Here is a 13,068-nt window from a genome sequence, read left to right on the forward strand (position 1 = left end):
TTGCCCAGATTGTCATCTGAACACTGGCAAGCTCACTGGAGAATATCATTTTTAAAAGTTAGAGACACCTGTGCCTTTATCTCGCTTGTAATCTATGCGTGCTGACGCCCACGGGTCTATAAAGGAGGGCGATAGGTCAACAATCTGCATAGAAATATTCTACTTTGTATAAAATACCTTAGTTCACAAAGTACCTATAGCGTGTCTTGTCCTCGGCTTGTGTGATACGTGTGGGGTATGTCACACATATACACGCGTGTTCCCTAAGGGAGGCCCTAGCGGCCTCTGCATTGACTGAAATGTCAGGAGTGAAGGCCACAGCCCGCAGCATAAATGGGCCTTTCAAGTCCTCCGTAGGAAAGGGAGCTTCCTGGGGTCAAACGGGGGGCACAGCTGGGGAGTCCGGGGGGCAGGGAGCACCAGCTTGTCTATTTGTCTAAACGAGATGACTTTAGAAGTTTAGTTTCATTCCTCGGTAGTCAAAGGGATGCAGGGCGGTCAGCTTTCGCCCGCCCGCCCCAGACCTGTGGTGGGGTGTCTGCCTCGTGGGGGGCCCTGGCCACCCAGGGAGCCTCTGGACCACGGGGGCACTGGTGCCTAGTTTTTCGAGTCACCGTGAAGGAAACGGGATTTCAGACTATCTTCACGATGGCTCTTTGTACAGTGAGGGGCGACCGCGAAGGATCCAACGTGATGGGCGCGGCATCGTTTAGATTAGCACTGCCCCTGGGCTCAGAGCTGGGGGCCTGAGGACGGGACCCGGAGGTGTCCTGCCCCGGAGCTGTAGTCACCGGCAGACACTGTTCCTCCAGGTGACGGAGACAGAGGGCGCAGGAGGGTTCAGGACCAGGCGGGGTCTCTGGGGTCTCTGGGCAGCGGGGCCAGGAGATGGCCTTGGGCTCGGACCCAGCAAAGGCTGGGAGCCGGCAGCTGGGGCTTTACCTGTTTCCTCATAGCAGTAGCCCTAGGGCTCTGAGGGGCAGGGAGCCGCGCTGGGCCCCGGGAGAGGAGGGTGCTGTGCCCAGCTGGCCCTGCATGAAGGAGCAGGGTCCCGGCAGGTGCCCTCCCCCTCCTGTCCCCTCCTCCGGAGTTTGGGGTCCTAGTCCTGGCGGGCCCTTAGGGCTGGGCAGAAAACCCCAGGTTGAAGGACGCACACAGGAGGCAGGGGGCCTTGCAGGGAGGGTGGGGTGGGGTGGGGGAGACTGAGAGCGCCCAGAGTCTCCGCAGGGACAAAGGCTCAGATTCCGGCCGGCGGGAGGGAGAAACCCCAGCGCCTGCGGCCTGGAGCGCCCGCTGAGCGGAGGCCAGGCCGCGTCCCCCCACACGAGGGCGCTGCAGCAGGCTCCATCGCAGCCAGAGAAAGACGGAGCCCTGACCCGAGCGCCCGGACGGGTCCCTGCTCTCCTCTCCTGCCCACCCAGGGCGGGGGCGGGACAAGCTCCGGAAAAGTTGCTGTCATACCACTGCTTCGGCCTCTGCCTGTATTTATGGAAAACGGAGACGGGCTGGGGACGTACACAGATTGGGGACGTGTAGGGGGGAGCTTGAACCCGGTTGTTCTGGGGGCTCCAGAAGGGCCCCCCCATCCCTGCCTTCTCTGACCTTCCCTTCCCTTCCTTTGGAGGCTGGGTGAAGGGAAATGGGTGATTTTCCAAGCGGAGCCAGGTTAGGGAAGGAAAGAGGGCGCTTGGAAAGCCGACTGGGAGCTCCCTCCCTCCAAGCCCTACAGTGCGCCCCCCTCACCCCACGCGCCCCAGGGGCCCTGGCTGTTGCCATTTCAAGTTAGGGGCGCGCGCAGGAGGGAGTCGAGGCTGCTGCCGCCAGGGACGCAGATGTGGGGAAGCAGGCTGTGCTGCTTGGGGCAGAGGACAGGCGCCCCAGCGTGCTGCCCCCCTTCCCGTCCCCTTACACCCTCCTCGCCATCCGCCCTCCTCAGGCGCTCCGTCCCCGCGCTGTGCAGTGCCACCCGGTGGGGCCCAGCACCCAGAGCTCCCAGCAGGCACCCATGACCTGCGAGCTTCCCCTGCCCCCACCGCGCCCCATATACCCCAGGAGCCCGCTCCTCCTCGCCACCAGCCCCCCGCCACCCAGGCGCCATTACCCAGCGGGTGGCAGGCCTCGCGTGGGGAGGAGGAGCCGCGTAGGGGCCGGGCAGGAGCGCGGAGATGCGCTCCGAGGTTCGCTGCTCTGTAGGTGGTGCCCGTGCCGGGGCCTAGGCATTTCCCTCCCTTTATCTTGTTTTGTATTTTCCTTCCTTGAGTGGCTTTGGATAGGCCCTCCGTGGTGGCCGAAGGGAGGAGTTGAAAAAACAGAACAGGAAAGAGAAAGAGAAAGAGAACACGCCCCCAGACCCTGGCCTCCCGGAGCGCCAGGGAGGGGGCGGAGGCGGCTGAGCCTGGCGGTCACCCGGCGGGGACTTGACAGTGGCGCACGGAGGAGCGCAGGCAGCCGCTGGCCTCCCTCCATCCTCATCTTCTTCTCTTTTCCCGGGAGGGGGTGGGGAGCTGGGACGAGAGGAAGAAAGCGAAATAGCAAACCGCCCCGCAGACAGCCAGCGAGAGCGCGCGGGGACCCATGGATTCGCTGTACCAGAGATTCACGGGCAGGATCAACACCTCCCGGTCCTTCCCGGCGCCCCCGGAGGCCAGCCGCCTCCTGGGCGGCCAGGGGCCCGAGGATGAGGGCACCGGGCCCAAGCCCTTGGGAGCCCAGGCGCCCACGGTGGTGCCCCGGGAGCGAGGCGGTGGCGGCGGCAGTGGTGCGGGTGGCCGACCCCGGTTCCAGTACCAGGCGCGGAGCGACTGTGACGACGAGGACGTAAGAGCATCTTGGTGGGTGGGGGGCGGCGCGGGCGTGGGGCGCAGCACAGAGCGAGAAGGGGAGCCGAGTTCGCCTGTGTCTCCGATGGTCTTCAGCCACCCGCCTTTGCTCTCCCCTCCCCCACTGCTCCTGGGAGCGCCCCCGGATTCACTCGCGAGCCGCGATCTCGGTCACTGCTGTCCTGGGCGGGTTTGCGTCTGCCGGGCTGCAGCCAGGAGTTGGTGGATGGGAAGAGCAGTGTTTGGGGGGCTGCGCCCCGGCACGAGGATCTGGCTGCCCGGTCTGGGCTGTGTGGAGGTCTGTTGTTGATGGCGCGGGGCGGTGGATCCCAAGCAGGGAGTTCCGTCTGGCTGTGCTGACAAGTAGGTTGTTCTGTCCGCTTCTGCTGTAAGACAGGGAGGTAATGCCCCGCTCTTTGCCTCCCCTCCCGCCTGTCACTGGAACCCACTCCTCCTGCTCCCCTCCCCTCCACGGTGTCCCCTCACTCTGTGCCCTACATCTCACTTCCACACACTCCCCCGCTGGTCCTGGCCATTTGCTTTAACAACAGCAGCAAAAAATCAACATAAAAAAAATAAAGAAAGGAAAGCACTAGCTTCCGAGGCCCGACCACCTGTGTCAGGGCCGAGCCCGGGTTTCCGGAGGGCGCGAGCCTGCCTGTGCCCTGCGCCCGGCCTTGCGGGCAGCTGTGCCTGAGACTCTGGCCGAAAACTTCTCCAGAAGCAGGTGCCCCGATCTCAGGGCCGAAGCCCTGGTTTCAAAGGTCACATTTGCGTATCACGTGGGGACTGGCGCTCAGGAGGGACACCTGGGGCTGAGGGGGAGATGGCCGTGGGCAGCCTGTCTGTGGGTCCCGTCCAGCTCCTTGGAGGGCCCCAGCCAGGGGGGACCACAGAGACAGGAAACTGCCCCTTTTAGCGACCTCTCTTCCCAGAGCAAAATGAAAAACCCCGGGCAAGTTGTCAGACAGGCAGCGGCTTTGTGTGGCTGCTGTGGCCCCTGGAAGTGTGCAGGGCGTGTCGGGTTGTGGAAGCCACCTTGCTGCCACTGAGACAGTCCCACCTGGGCACCGGTCCCCCACATGCCTCTCAGCCTCCCCTGACACACCCGGAGCCGGACAGGCCCCCGCGTGGTGGTCCTTAAACGTGCTCTTACGTGGGTCCTGCCGTGGTGGTCCTTAAACGTGCCCTTACGTGGGTCCTGCCACGTTGCCATTCGGCATTTCTTGTATAGTACAAGGCGTGTGCATGGGCAGGGCGGGGGTACATGCTTTTGCTGGGACAATTCTGGAAAAAAAGAAAAAAACCACTGAGGTTTCATTGCTGTTGGTCCCTTTTGTTTTGTTTTATGAATAGAGGACCCGGAGACTGTGATAGAGATGATGAAAGTTTGTGGAAGATGGAGATGTGGTTTGCACACACACACACACACACACACACACGCATGCACACACGCACAACTGTATCAGATCTTGCATGAAGTTCTTCTATTTTCTTTGGGATCCCTTGCGGACACCCCTGGTTACAGAGGGAACTGTCAGAGAGAGGACCCTCCCTTCCATGGTCAGGGCCCCAGGGAAATGCAGGAATTCTTCACACATCTGGAAGTCTGTAAGGACCGCTTCTGTTGGGGTTGGGGGAACATTCCAGGGGATTAAACTACTGAGGATCTTGGGAAAGACAATTGAGCTGCAATGCAGACAAGAATGATGCCTTTTTTTTGCCTTAAACCCAACTTAACACCATGGAATTGTGTGGTTTGGAGTGAGGGCGACTGTGCGTTCTCCTCGGCGGACTCTAGGTGTCGCTAGGAGAAAGGTGGGTGAGAGGTTGGGGTTTTGTCTCACATGGTCTCCACCTTATTTTCTTTCTCTTAGTCTGGAGCGTGTACTTCTTCTGTTCCGTTTCACATCTGCCTAGGACTGTTTCTCAGATAAGCAAAGGGAACACACTGGCAGTTTAACAATTTGCCAATGATTGCTACGGATAGGGCTCTGAACAGCACATCCAACCTAATTCCATTAAGTCCAGACATCCATGTTTTCCCTGGAAATCACAGAGGTGGTGTGTGTGTGTGTGTGTGTGTGTGTGTGTGTGATGTAGCTTTAAATATAGTGTATGTATACGTAGTATCCTACGAAATATATGTAAACGTAGTAAAAATGTGTGAATGAACCAATGTCACAAGGCTAATGTACCACCAGTTTCTTAAAACGTTGATGTGGTTTTTCTCAGAAAAGTTCTTCAGGGTTGGAAAAGTTATGTCTAAAAATTTACTCGGCGGTAGGTGTACATTTAATCACCTTTTCTCCACCAATAGGGCGTGATTAGCTAAAGATTAGAGGTACGAGTTAAAGAAACACAGGAGCTATAAATACTGCTTTTCTGATACCGGCCTTCGTCAAGATAAAGAATCTTGAGTAGTCATTTCACTGGTCACATCAATTTACTCAAAATTTTTTCCTTTATTGATTTTAGAGGGAGAGGAAGGGAGAGGGAGAGAGAGATGGACACATCGGTGAGAGAGAACATCGATTGGCCGCCTCCTGCACGCCCCCCACTGGGGATCGGGCCCACAACCTGGGCATGTGCCCTGACTGGGAATCGAACTGGTGGCCTCTTGGTGTAAGGTCAACACTCAGCCAGAGAGCCACAGTGGCTGGGCTTACTGCCCACATTTCGACCCAAAGATTGACATCTAATTTAGGAACATATTGTCCTTCTGTGTATGCATTGGCGAACCCTCGCTCAGGTGGGAGCTGTCCGAGGTGCTGACGCGCTCTCTGCCTTTGGGCAAGGCAGTCTCTAGCCTCCCAAGGCGGAGGCTGGTGGCTTTATGGCACTTCTGCGACTTGTCAGTCAGATGTTCACGGCACAGAAACAGCTTTCCTTCCTGACCCGCCGAGAGGATGGTAACCGTCACACCTTTAGAATCCGGGGTGCTGTTTTCCCTCCCGTCCTTCCTTCCAGAAAGGGGATCTGAAATCGGAGTTCTTGAGCTGTGTGTGTGCGTACATGTGTGTGCGGACATGTACAAGCCTGAAGATGACCGAGAACGGGTGTTCCCCGCCGACATAAAATGTCAGGTCGTCACAAGGTCTAGCAGAGGGAAGCCACATGCTGAGGTTGCACGGCAGGGACTTAACTAGCAAGGTGTTGCTTTTCTGCGCAAACTACACTTGTTAGGGACCTGTGCCTGGGGAGCACCGCAGGAAGCCTGTTGGGTGGGTTCGTTCTAAGATGTCCAGTTTGACTTTGACATGGACATAGAGCCAGCGTGCCCTCTGTCGCGTTTCCTCGTCAGCCTTCGGTTTATTTAAATACAAAGTCAGTTACTTGAGCAACCCCTCGGAGGCGTCCAGAGCTACTTTGATTTAAAATTCATCTCGTAGGTTTAAAGATAAGTTGGCGCCTAAAGGAAACTGTTGCCGGAAGGGACTTTTAATGGAATTTGGTCACTTCGGGAGGAATGAACTGTGACTGATGTTAAAATACTGAACTTTGATCAGCCCGTGGACCAAAGAGTCTGGGATTTGATTCCGGTCAAGGGCATGTGCCTTGGTCAAGGGCACGCACCTTGGCTGCAGTTCAATACCCGGCCCTGGTCAGGGTCCTACGGGAGGGAACCGATCAATGTGTCCCTCTCACCTGGATGTCTCTTTCCTTCCCTCTCTACCACTCTATCTGAAAATCAATGGAAAAATATCCCCAGGTGAGGATTAAATAATAAGTAAAATACCGAACTTTGTCATGCCCCTTTCTCGAACATTTCTTCTTTAAATTTTTTAAAATTAAGATATGGTTGCCGCACCGTATTGTATTTGTTTCTGGCGTATGTATTTTAAAAATTTTTTTTTAAAGGACGTTGGAGGCGCTGGCTCCTGGCAGGGCCAAAGTGCTTTCGAGGTCACACCAGCGTGTTCCTGCAGCCTTCATCTGTGGTGACACGTGATTTCCTAACCATGCAAATGTGATGACAACAGAATTTTAAACAGCACAATTGGATTGAGCAGGAAGCCCTGCTTGTGATGTCTGTGGGCCCGATGGGGCCATTTCCCTGGCCGTGCAGCAACCAGCCAGCCTGCCTCCCTCCTCTGCACCCTGCTTTGCCCTTGGTCTGAAGGCAGCGTCCTAATCACTTCTCCGTGGGATTGACCGACTTTGCGTCTCTGAGGCAGCCTGGCTCCGCACATCTGTCCCTGTGCCTTATTCGTTTTTCTTGTCTGGTTTTCATTGTTACTGTCACATCTTTAATTTCACCCTGTTTTCCTAACATCTGAGGAAAAGACTAAAACGTCCCACCACCTGCGTGATCCCGTGACCCCACCACTCATTTGGCCGTACTCAGGGTGTTCGCTACAGAACGGCGAAGGGGGGCGCAGCGCTGTCGGGACGTCGCCCTGCAAGCCCAACAGCCCCTCCTCATGGTCCCCACACAGCGGGTCCGGGACGTGGGCTCGGTGGGTACGTGTTGCTGCGTCAGTGATAATGGTACCGGGTCTTCCTTTCTCCCCCACTTCTGTCTAAACAGAAACAGAGACCATCTCCATCGGTCTCAACTGCTCCCTCTGGCTGCGGTCTTGTTTTTCTTTCTTCTTCGACTCTTCTCCACAACCAACTCCACTCACCCGGGCCCCGCGACCCTCCGCCCCTCATGTGTCTGGGCGGCAGACTTGCGTTCTTACTGTCTCCCCTGCAGAAGCTGCCCACAAAAGGGCGTCAGTGTCTTTTTAAAATTTTAATGTAATTTCCCCCATCACCGTGTGTGCCCTCCATGCCCTCTTCCACCTGCACCCACCCCCTCACCCCAAAATCACCGCAGTGTCCGTCCTCCCAATTCCCTCGTGGAATGGCCTGCTGCTTCGTCTTTGGTCCTGGCTTGTCTTTGCTTTCGAAGATTGTCTCCCTACACTTCAGGTCTTGGCTCTCTCTCTCTGAATGTGGCCTCCGATTCTTAGGTAAATCATTTCCTCTTCCGACCCTTAGTGGGGGTGGGGGAGAGAACCCTCACTCCCAGTCTGGGGCCCCACTATCCCAGTCTTCCCTCTCATGACGAAGGAGAAGTGAGGTGAGGCAGAGTGAGGATGGAGGGTGCCGAGGATATTCTGCCGCTTCTGATGCAGAATGTCCTGGTCACGGATGTCGCTGTATCCCGCAGGTACGCGCTTCTCCGAAGGTAACTCGGGGCCTTGGAAGGACCTTGGTGATCCCTGTCTTGAGCTGTCTTCCAGGCCTTTGCTCCCCAGGACAAGCACCTCGACACGGGATCGTTCCTGTGGTGGCGACAAGATATCCACAGGGAATGTGTCCCTAACTGTGTCCTTTCCCGCTCCCTGTTCCTCTGCTCAGTCTGGATAACTCTCGGCCTCGTCTTATTTCTCCTTGTTGCCAATCCTTGCGCTTCCTGGCAGGTGCAGGGTCTGTAAGCACAAGCTACATCGTCTCAGGAGCTGCTTCCTTTCTGGTAACATTGTTTCCCTGGACGGCCGCGAGGCCCGAGTGGATTGACGGCCCCGCCGCACCGTGCGCAGCGCTCGGCTGGTTGTCTTCCTGAAACCCCAGCCCAGCCGGCAGGCAGAACCACGGGCGTGCGCACTGCCTGAAACAGTCGCTGTGCCAGTTTGGGTAAAGTGAACAATCACTGTTTACTTTTTTGTGTTTTTTTTCTTTTTTTTTTTTTATTTGCTTTTCCTTCCTTCCTTCCTTCTTCCTTCCTCGTTTGTTTCTTTCTTCCTCCCTTTCTCCTTCCTTCCTTCCTCGTTCGTTCCCCTCCCTTTCTTCTGCCTTCCTTTCTCCTTCCTCCCTTCCCTCACTTCCCCTTCCTCCTTCCTTCCTCCTTCCTTCCTTCTTCCTTCCTCATTTGTTCCTTCCTTCCTCCTTCCTTCCTTCCCTCCCTTCCCCTTCTTCCTCCCTTCCCTCCCTTCCCCTTCCTCCTTCCTCCCTTCCCTCCCTTCCCCTTCCTCCTTCCTTCCTCCTTCCTTCCTCCTTCCTTCCTTCCCTCCCTTCCCCTTCTTCCTCCCTTCCCTCCCTTCCCCTTCCTCCTTCCTCCCTTCCCTCCCTTCCCCTTCCTCCTTCCTTCCTCCTTCCTTCCTCCTTCCTTCCTTCTTCCTTCCTCATTTGTTCCTTCCTTCCTCCTTCCTTCCTTCCCTCCCTTCCCCTTTCTTCCTCCCTTCCCTCCCTTCCCCTTCCTCCTTCCTCCCTTCCCTCCCTTCCCCTTCCTCCTTCCTTCCTCCTTCCTTCCTCCTTCCTTCCTTCTTCCTTCCTCATTTGTTCCTTCCTTCCTCCTTCCTCCCTTTCCTCACTTCCCCTTCTTCCTCCCTTCCCTCACTTCCCCTTCCTCCTTCCTTCCTTCCTTCTCCTTCCATCTCTCACTTCCTCTTCCTTCCTTCCTTCCTTCCTTCTCCTTCCATCTCTCACTTCCTCTTCCTTCCTTCCTCCTTCGTTCCTTTCTCCCTTTATTTATTTTTCAATTACAGTTTCCTTTCAATATCATTTTGTGTTAGTTTCAGGTGTACAGCATACTGGCGAGACACCCCTATACATCAAGTGCCCCCCCGATATTTCCGGGACCCCCTGGCACCGTCGTGGTTACTGCCCTTCATGGGTTCTGTGGCAGTTACAGGACAGTCACGGGGCTGTGAACTGCAGCCCCGGGAATATACGTCGGCTTTAAAATATAATTCAATACCCATTAAGAAGTTGCTGAAATTACGTCTGTAACAAAATCACACACAGTTCCGCTCCTCTCAGCACAGAACACACAGTCAGGAAGGACCAGTGAGAACTGGGAGGGTGGGAGGTGCCTGAGGGGCGAACCCAACCGCAGCATCCGAACCCCGGCATCGCGCCTTGTGGTCTTTTATTTATTCATCTCCTTTTATTTGGAAATGTTTTTTATTGACTTTCCTAGAGAAAGAGGAAGGGAGAGAGAGAAACATTGATGTGAGAGAGAAACATCAACCAGCTGCCTCCTGCACACCCCACACTGGGGATCGAGCCGGTAACCCGGGCACGTGCCCTGACCGGGAATCGAACCGGGATCAGTCCATGGGGCGGCGCTCAGTCCACTGAGCCACACCGGCCGGGCACATCTTGTAGTCTTTTCAGGCTACACGGGTCTCGTTTCACCTTTTTGATTACCTCCCGAGGGGGGAGAACCATAACGAAGGGCTAATCTGTGGGCTTGAAAAATTAATCGGGCGCAGGCTCAGCTGCCTGCGTGTGGATGAGTGCGTGATCTGCTGTGGATTCGGACGCGGGGATTCCAGGGCGTTAGCAAGCTTTCGCTCCCCAGCGCCAGCCTCAAAAAGTACGTTTGCTTAAAGCCAGAGGCGTTGGTGCAAAATGAAAAGTCTGCCTTCCCCGCGGACTGGAGCTCTGGTCTCAGGGAGATGTTTGTGGTGGGCATGGGGCCCTACTGACGCGGCACGCCTTTGATGTCCCAACGCAGGCTTCTGAAACAACTTGCTTGTGTGTTACCTGGAGGTTCAAGGAGGTCTGAAGCAGGAGAGTAACAGAATATATGTATATTTTCCTTTTGATTGAATTGGTTGGAGTGATGCTGGTTAATATAATCACGTCGGTTCCGGGTGTACAGTTCTGTAACACATCATCAGTACATGGTGTTGTGTGTTCACCGCCGTCAATCAAGTCTCTTTCCATGACCATGTACCCCCCTTTACCCTCTCTGCCTCCCCCACCCCAACCCCTCTGGTGATCACCATACTGTTGTCTGTGTCTACGAGGATTTTTTTCTTTTCTTTCCTTTTTGTTTTGTTTGTTTAATCCCTTCCCCTTCTTCCCCTCGCCCCGAAATCCCTCTCCCTCTGTCAGCTGCCAGGCTGTTCTCTGTGTCTGCGAGTCTGTTCCACTCTGTTCATCAGCTTGTTTTCTCCCTAGAGTCCCCGCGCGAGGGGAATCATGTGGTACTTCCTCCGACCGCCTCTTTCATGAGCACAGTACCCGCAGGCCCACCCCGCCGCCGCACGGGGCTGGCTCCAGCAGGTGTGGTCCATGTGTGCAGCGCACGTCACCGCGGCCGACAACGGAAATCTCACCGTGTGGGCCAACGTGGAAGGACCTGGAAGGTACTGGGCCGAGTGAAATAACTCAGAGAAAGACAGATGCCGTGTGATGTCACTTATATGTGGACTCTAAAGAAGGAAACAAATGAACCAACACACCAGAAACAGACCCATAGACACAGGGGACAGAGGAGGGTGTCCAGACGGGAGGGGCTTGGGGGCGGGGGTGGGAAAGGTGAGGGATTAAGAAGCACAGCCCTGGCCAGTTTGGCTCAGCGGTTGGAGCGTCGGCCTGTGGTCCAGAGAGACCCGGGTTCGGTTCCCGCTAAGGGCACGTACTTCGGTTGCAGTTTGTCCCCGGCCCTGGTTGGTCGTGCGGGTGGCAGCCACTCGATGTGTCCCTTCACGTCGATGTTTCTCTCTCTCTCTCCCTTCCTCTCTCTCCCTCCCCCTCTATCTGTATAAAAAATGGAAAAATATCCTCGGGTGAGGATTAAAAAAAAAAGAAAAAAAAAAAGAAGCACAAATTGGTAGTTTCAAGTCACGGGGATGTAAGGTACAGTGTAGGGAATACAGTCAACTGTATTGTGATAACTGTATGGTGCCAGGTGGGTACTTGAAATATCGGGGGGAGATCACGTCGTAAGTTATTTAAATGTCTCACCACACCTGAAACAGACATAATATTGGATGCCATCTGTGGCTGAAAAATAAAAAACAAAGAAGTAAAAAAATCAAGTGAAGGAAAAAACAAAACCAAATGAGGACGAGACACCTCTATAGAAGTCTGGAGAGGGGGCCCCTCGAGTGCTCACCCCCGGGAGGCATTGCGCCCCAGTCAGGACAGCTCTGGTCACCGGGGGGCGTTTCCCGTTCCCTGCTCCTCGGTGGCTTCTGCTCGTGGTTCCCGACGCCACCAATTCCGAGCTGCCTTCATGTGTCCAAAGTGTGTGACATACGTGGTCCCCGGTCCCCCCTCCCCCTCCTCTCGCGCTGTCTCTCGGCTGGTTTCCTCCCCGCCCACCTGCACCGTGTCCTCAGGAGCGTCCATGGGGTACTGGTGGGCTCCGCTGCAGGGCAGCTGCCTGCTTCCCCGGGTGAGGTGTTAGGTCTTCAGCCTGCCATCCGTCTGTCCAGCTCACAGGCTCACAGACGTGCGCTGTCCACTGCCAAGGGAGACCGATGGGCTCCGGGGGCTCCGCTGAATCCAAGTGCCACGCGGGTGCCTCCTCCCGCCGCGGGCACACCACTGGCTCCCACCCCCTTTGGGAGGAAGACGGGCTCAGCTGCAACTTAGGCGGAGGGACGCGTGGGGACCCCAGGGGCAGGAATGCAGGGCAGAGCCAAGTGTTATCACTAGAACCCAAGCTCAGCGTTTGGAGAGGGCTTGCTTCTCGTGTGTAGGGTCGTGGGTGGGGCTCTGCAGTCTTGTGGGTACCCCCCCAAGACTGTGCTCCTCTGTCCCTAAGACGCCGGTGTGGCTGTGTGCCTCCTGGGCTGGAGGAGAGGGGGTGCTGTAAGGGGCTGCACCCTTCCCTTCTGCCATGGAAACCCCGTCTTTCAGATGGTGCCTGTTCCATGGTCTGTAAACCACTGAGATCGTGTTACGACAGCGTGACCCACCCCGAGCGGGTGGGTCAACAAGAACATGACGAGTCACCGTTCTTTATGACCGGACCTCGGTGGTGTCCTCAGAGTAAAAATCGGCTCCTTCTGAGCTTCTGCAGGAAGTTGTTCTCCACCTTCCTGCATCTCACCTGAAACCTTCAGGTCTCCGGGGACTGTGAGGGGCGTTCCCGTGGAGGGAACAGGTGGAGCTCAGCGGCCTCAGCAGCTCCATCCCTTCCTTCCGTGGGGGTCAGGGCGCAGGTGCAGGGGCCCAGCAGGGGCCCAGGAGTGAGCAGACGTGTCGCTAGACAGCGATGACGGAGGCGGGCGGTCCGGCCCTCAGAGCGTTGCCAAGGGCAGCCTGCGAGACGAGGCTGCTGGGCCTGGAGACCCGTGAAGTGACAGAGGTCGAGGGCCGGTCCCAGGCAGAGGCCCTGAAGGTCACCTGAGAAGAGTCTCCGCCCCTGAGCGCGCGTCCCTGGCGGGCGCTCTGCCCTTGTATTTTGCGTGCGTTCGGGACAAGGTTATTTGTGTACAAACGGAAAGGGACGCGTCTTCGTGGAAATAACAGGAAATGTCACAGACCCCCCTGCCGTGAGCAGGGTCCTCTTCCTGCC

At 56.4% G+C, this 13,068-nt stretch overlaps 1 protein-coding gene across 1 annotated transcript in view; it reads left to right on the top strand.

Moving 5' to 3' along the window:
• The first annotated feature begins 2,574 nt into the window (after window positions 1-2,574).
• DPP6 (dipeptidyl peptidase like 6) overlaps window positions 2,575-13,068 on the top strand; it is a 404,487-nt gene continuing 393,993 nt past the window's right edge. Inside the window, exon 1 of the mRNA XM_036246681.1 lies at window positions 2,575-2,817. Coding sequence (XP_036102574.1) covers window positions 2,575-2,817 — 243 coding nt within the window. The remainder of the gene's footprint in view (window positions 2,818-13,068) is intronic.

This window comes from Molossus molossus, unplaced genomic scaffold, assembly GCF_014108415.1.
Source record: "Molossus molossus isolate mMolMol1 unplaced genomic scaffold, mMolMol1.p scaffold_m16_p_7, whole genome shotgun sequence".
Taxonomy (NCBI): domain Eukaryota; kingdom Metazoa; phylum Chordata; class Mammalia; order Chiroptera; family Molossidae; genus Molossus; species Molossus molossus.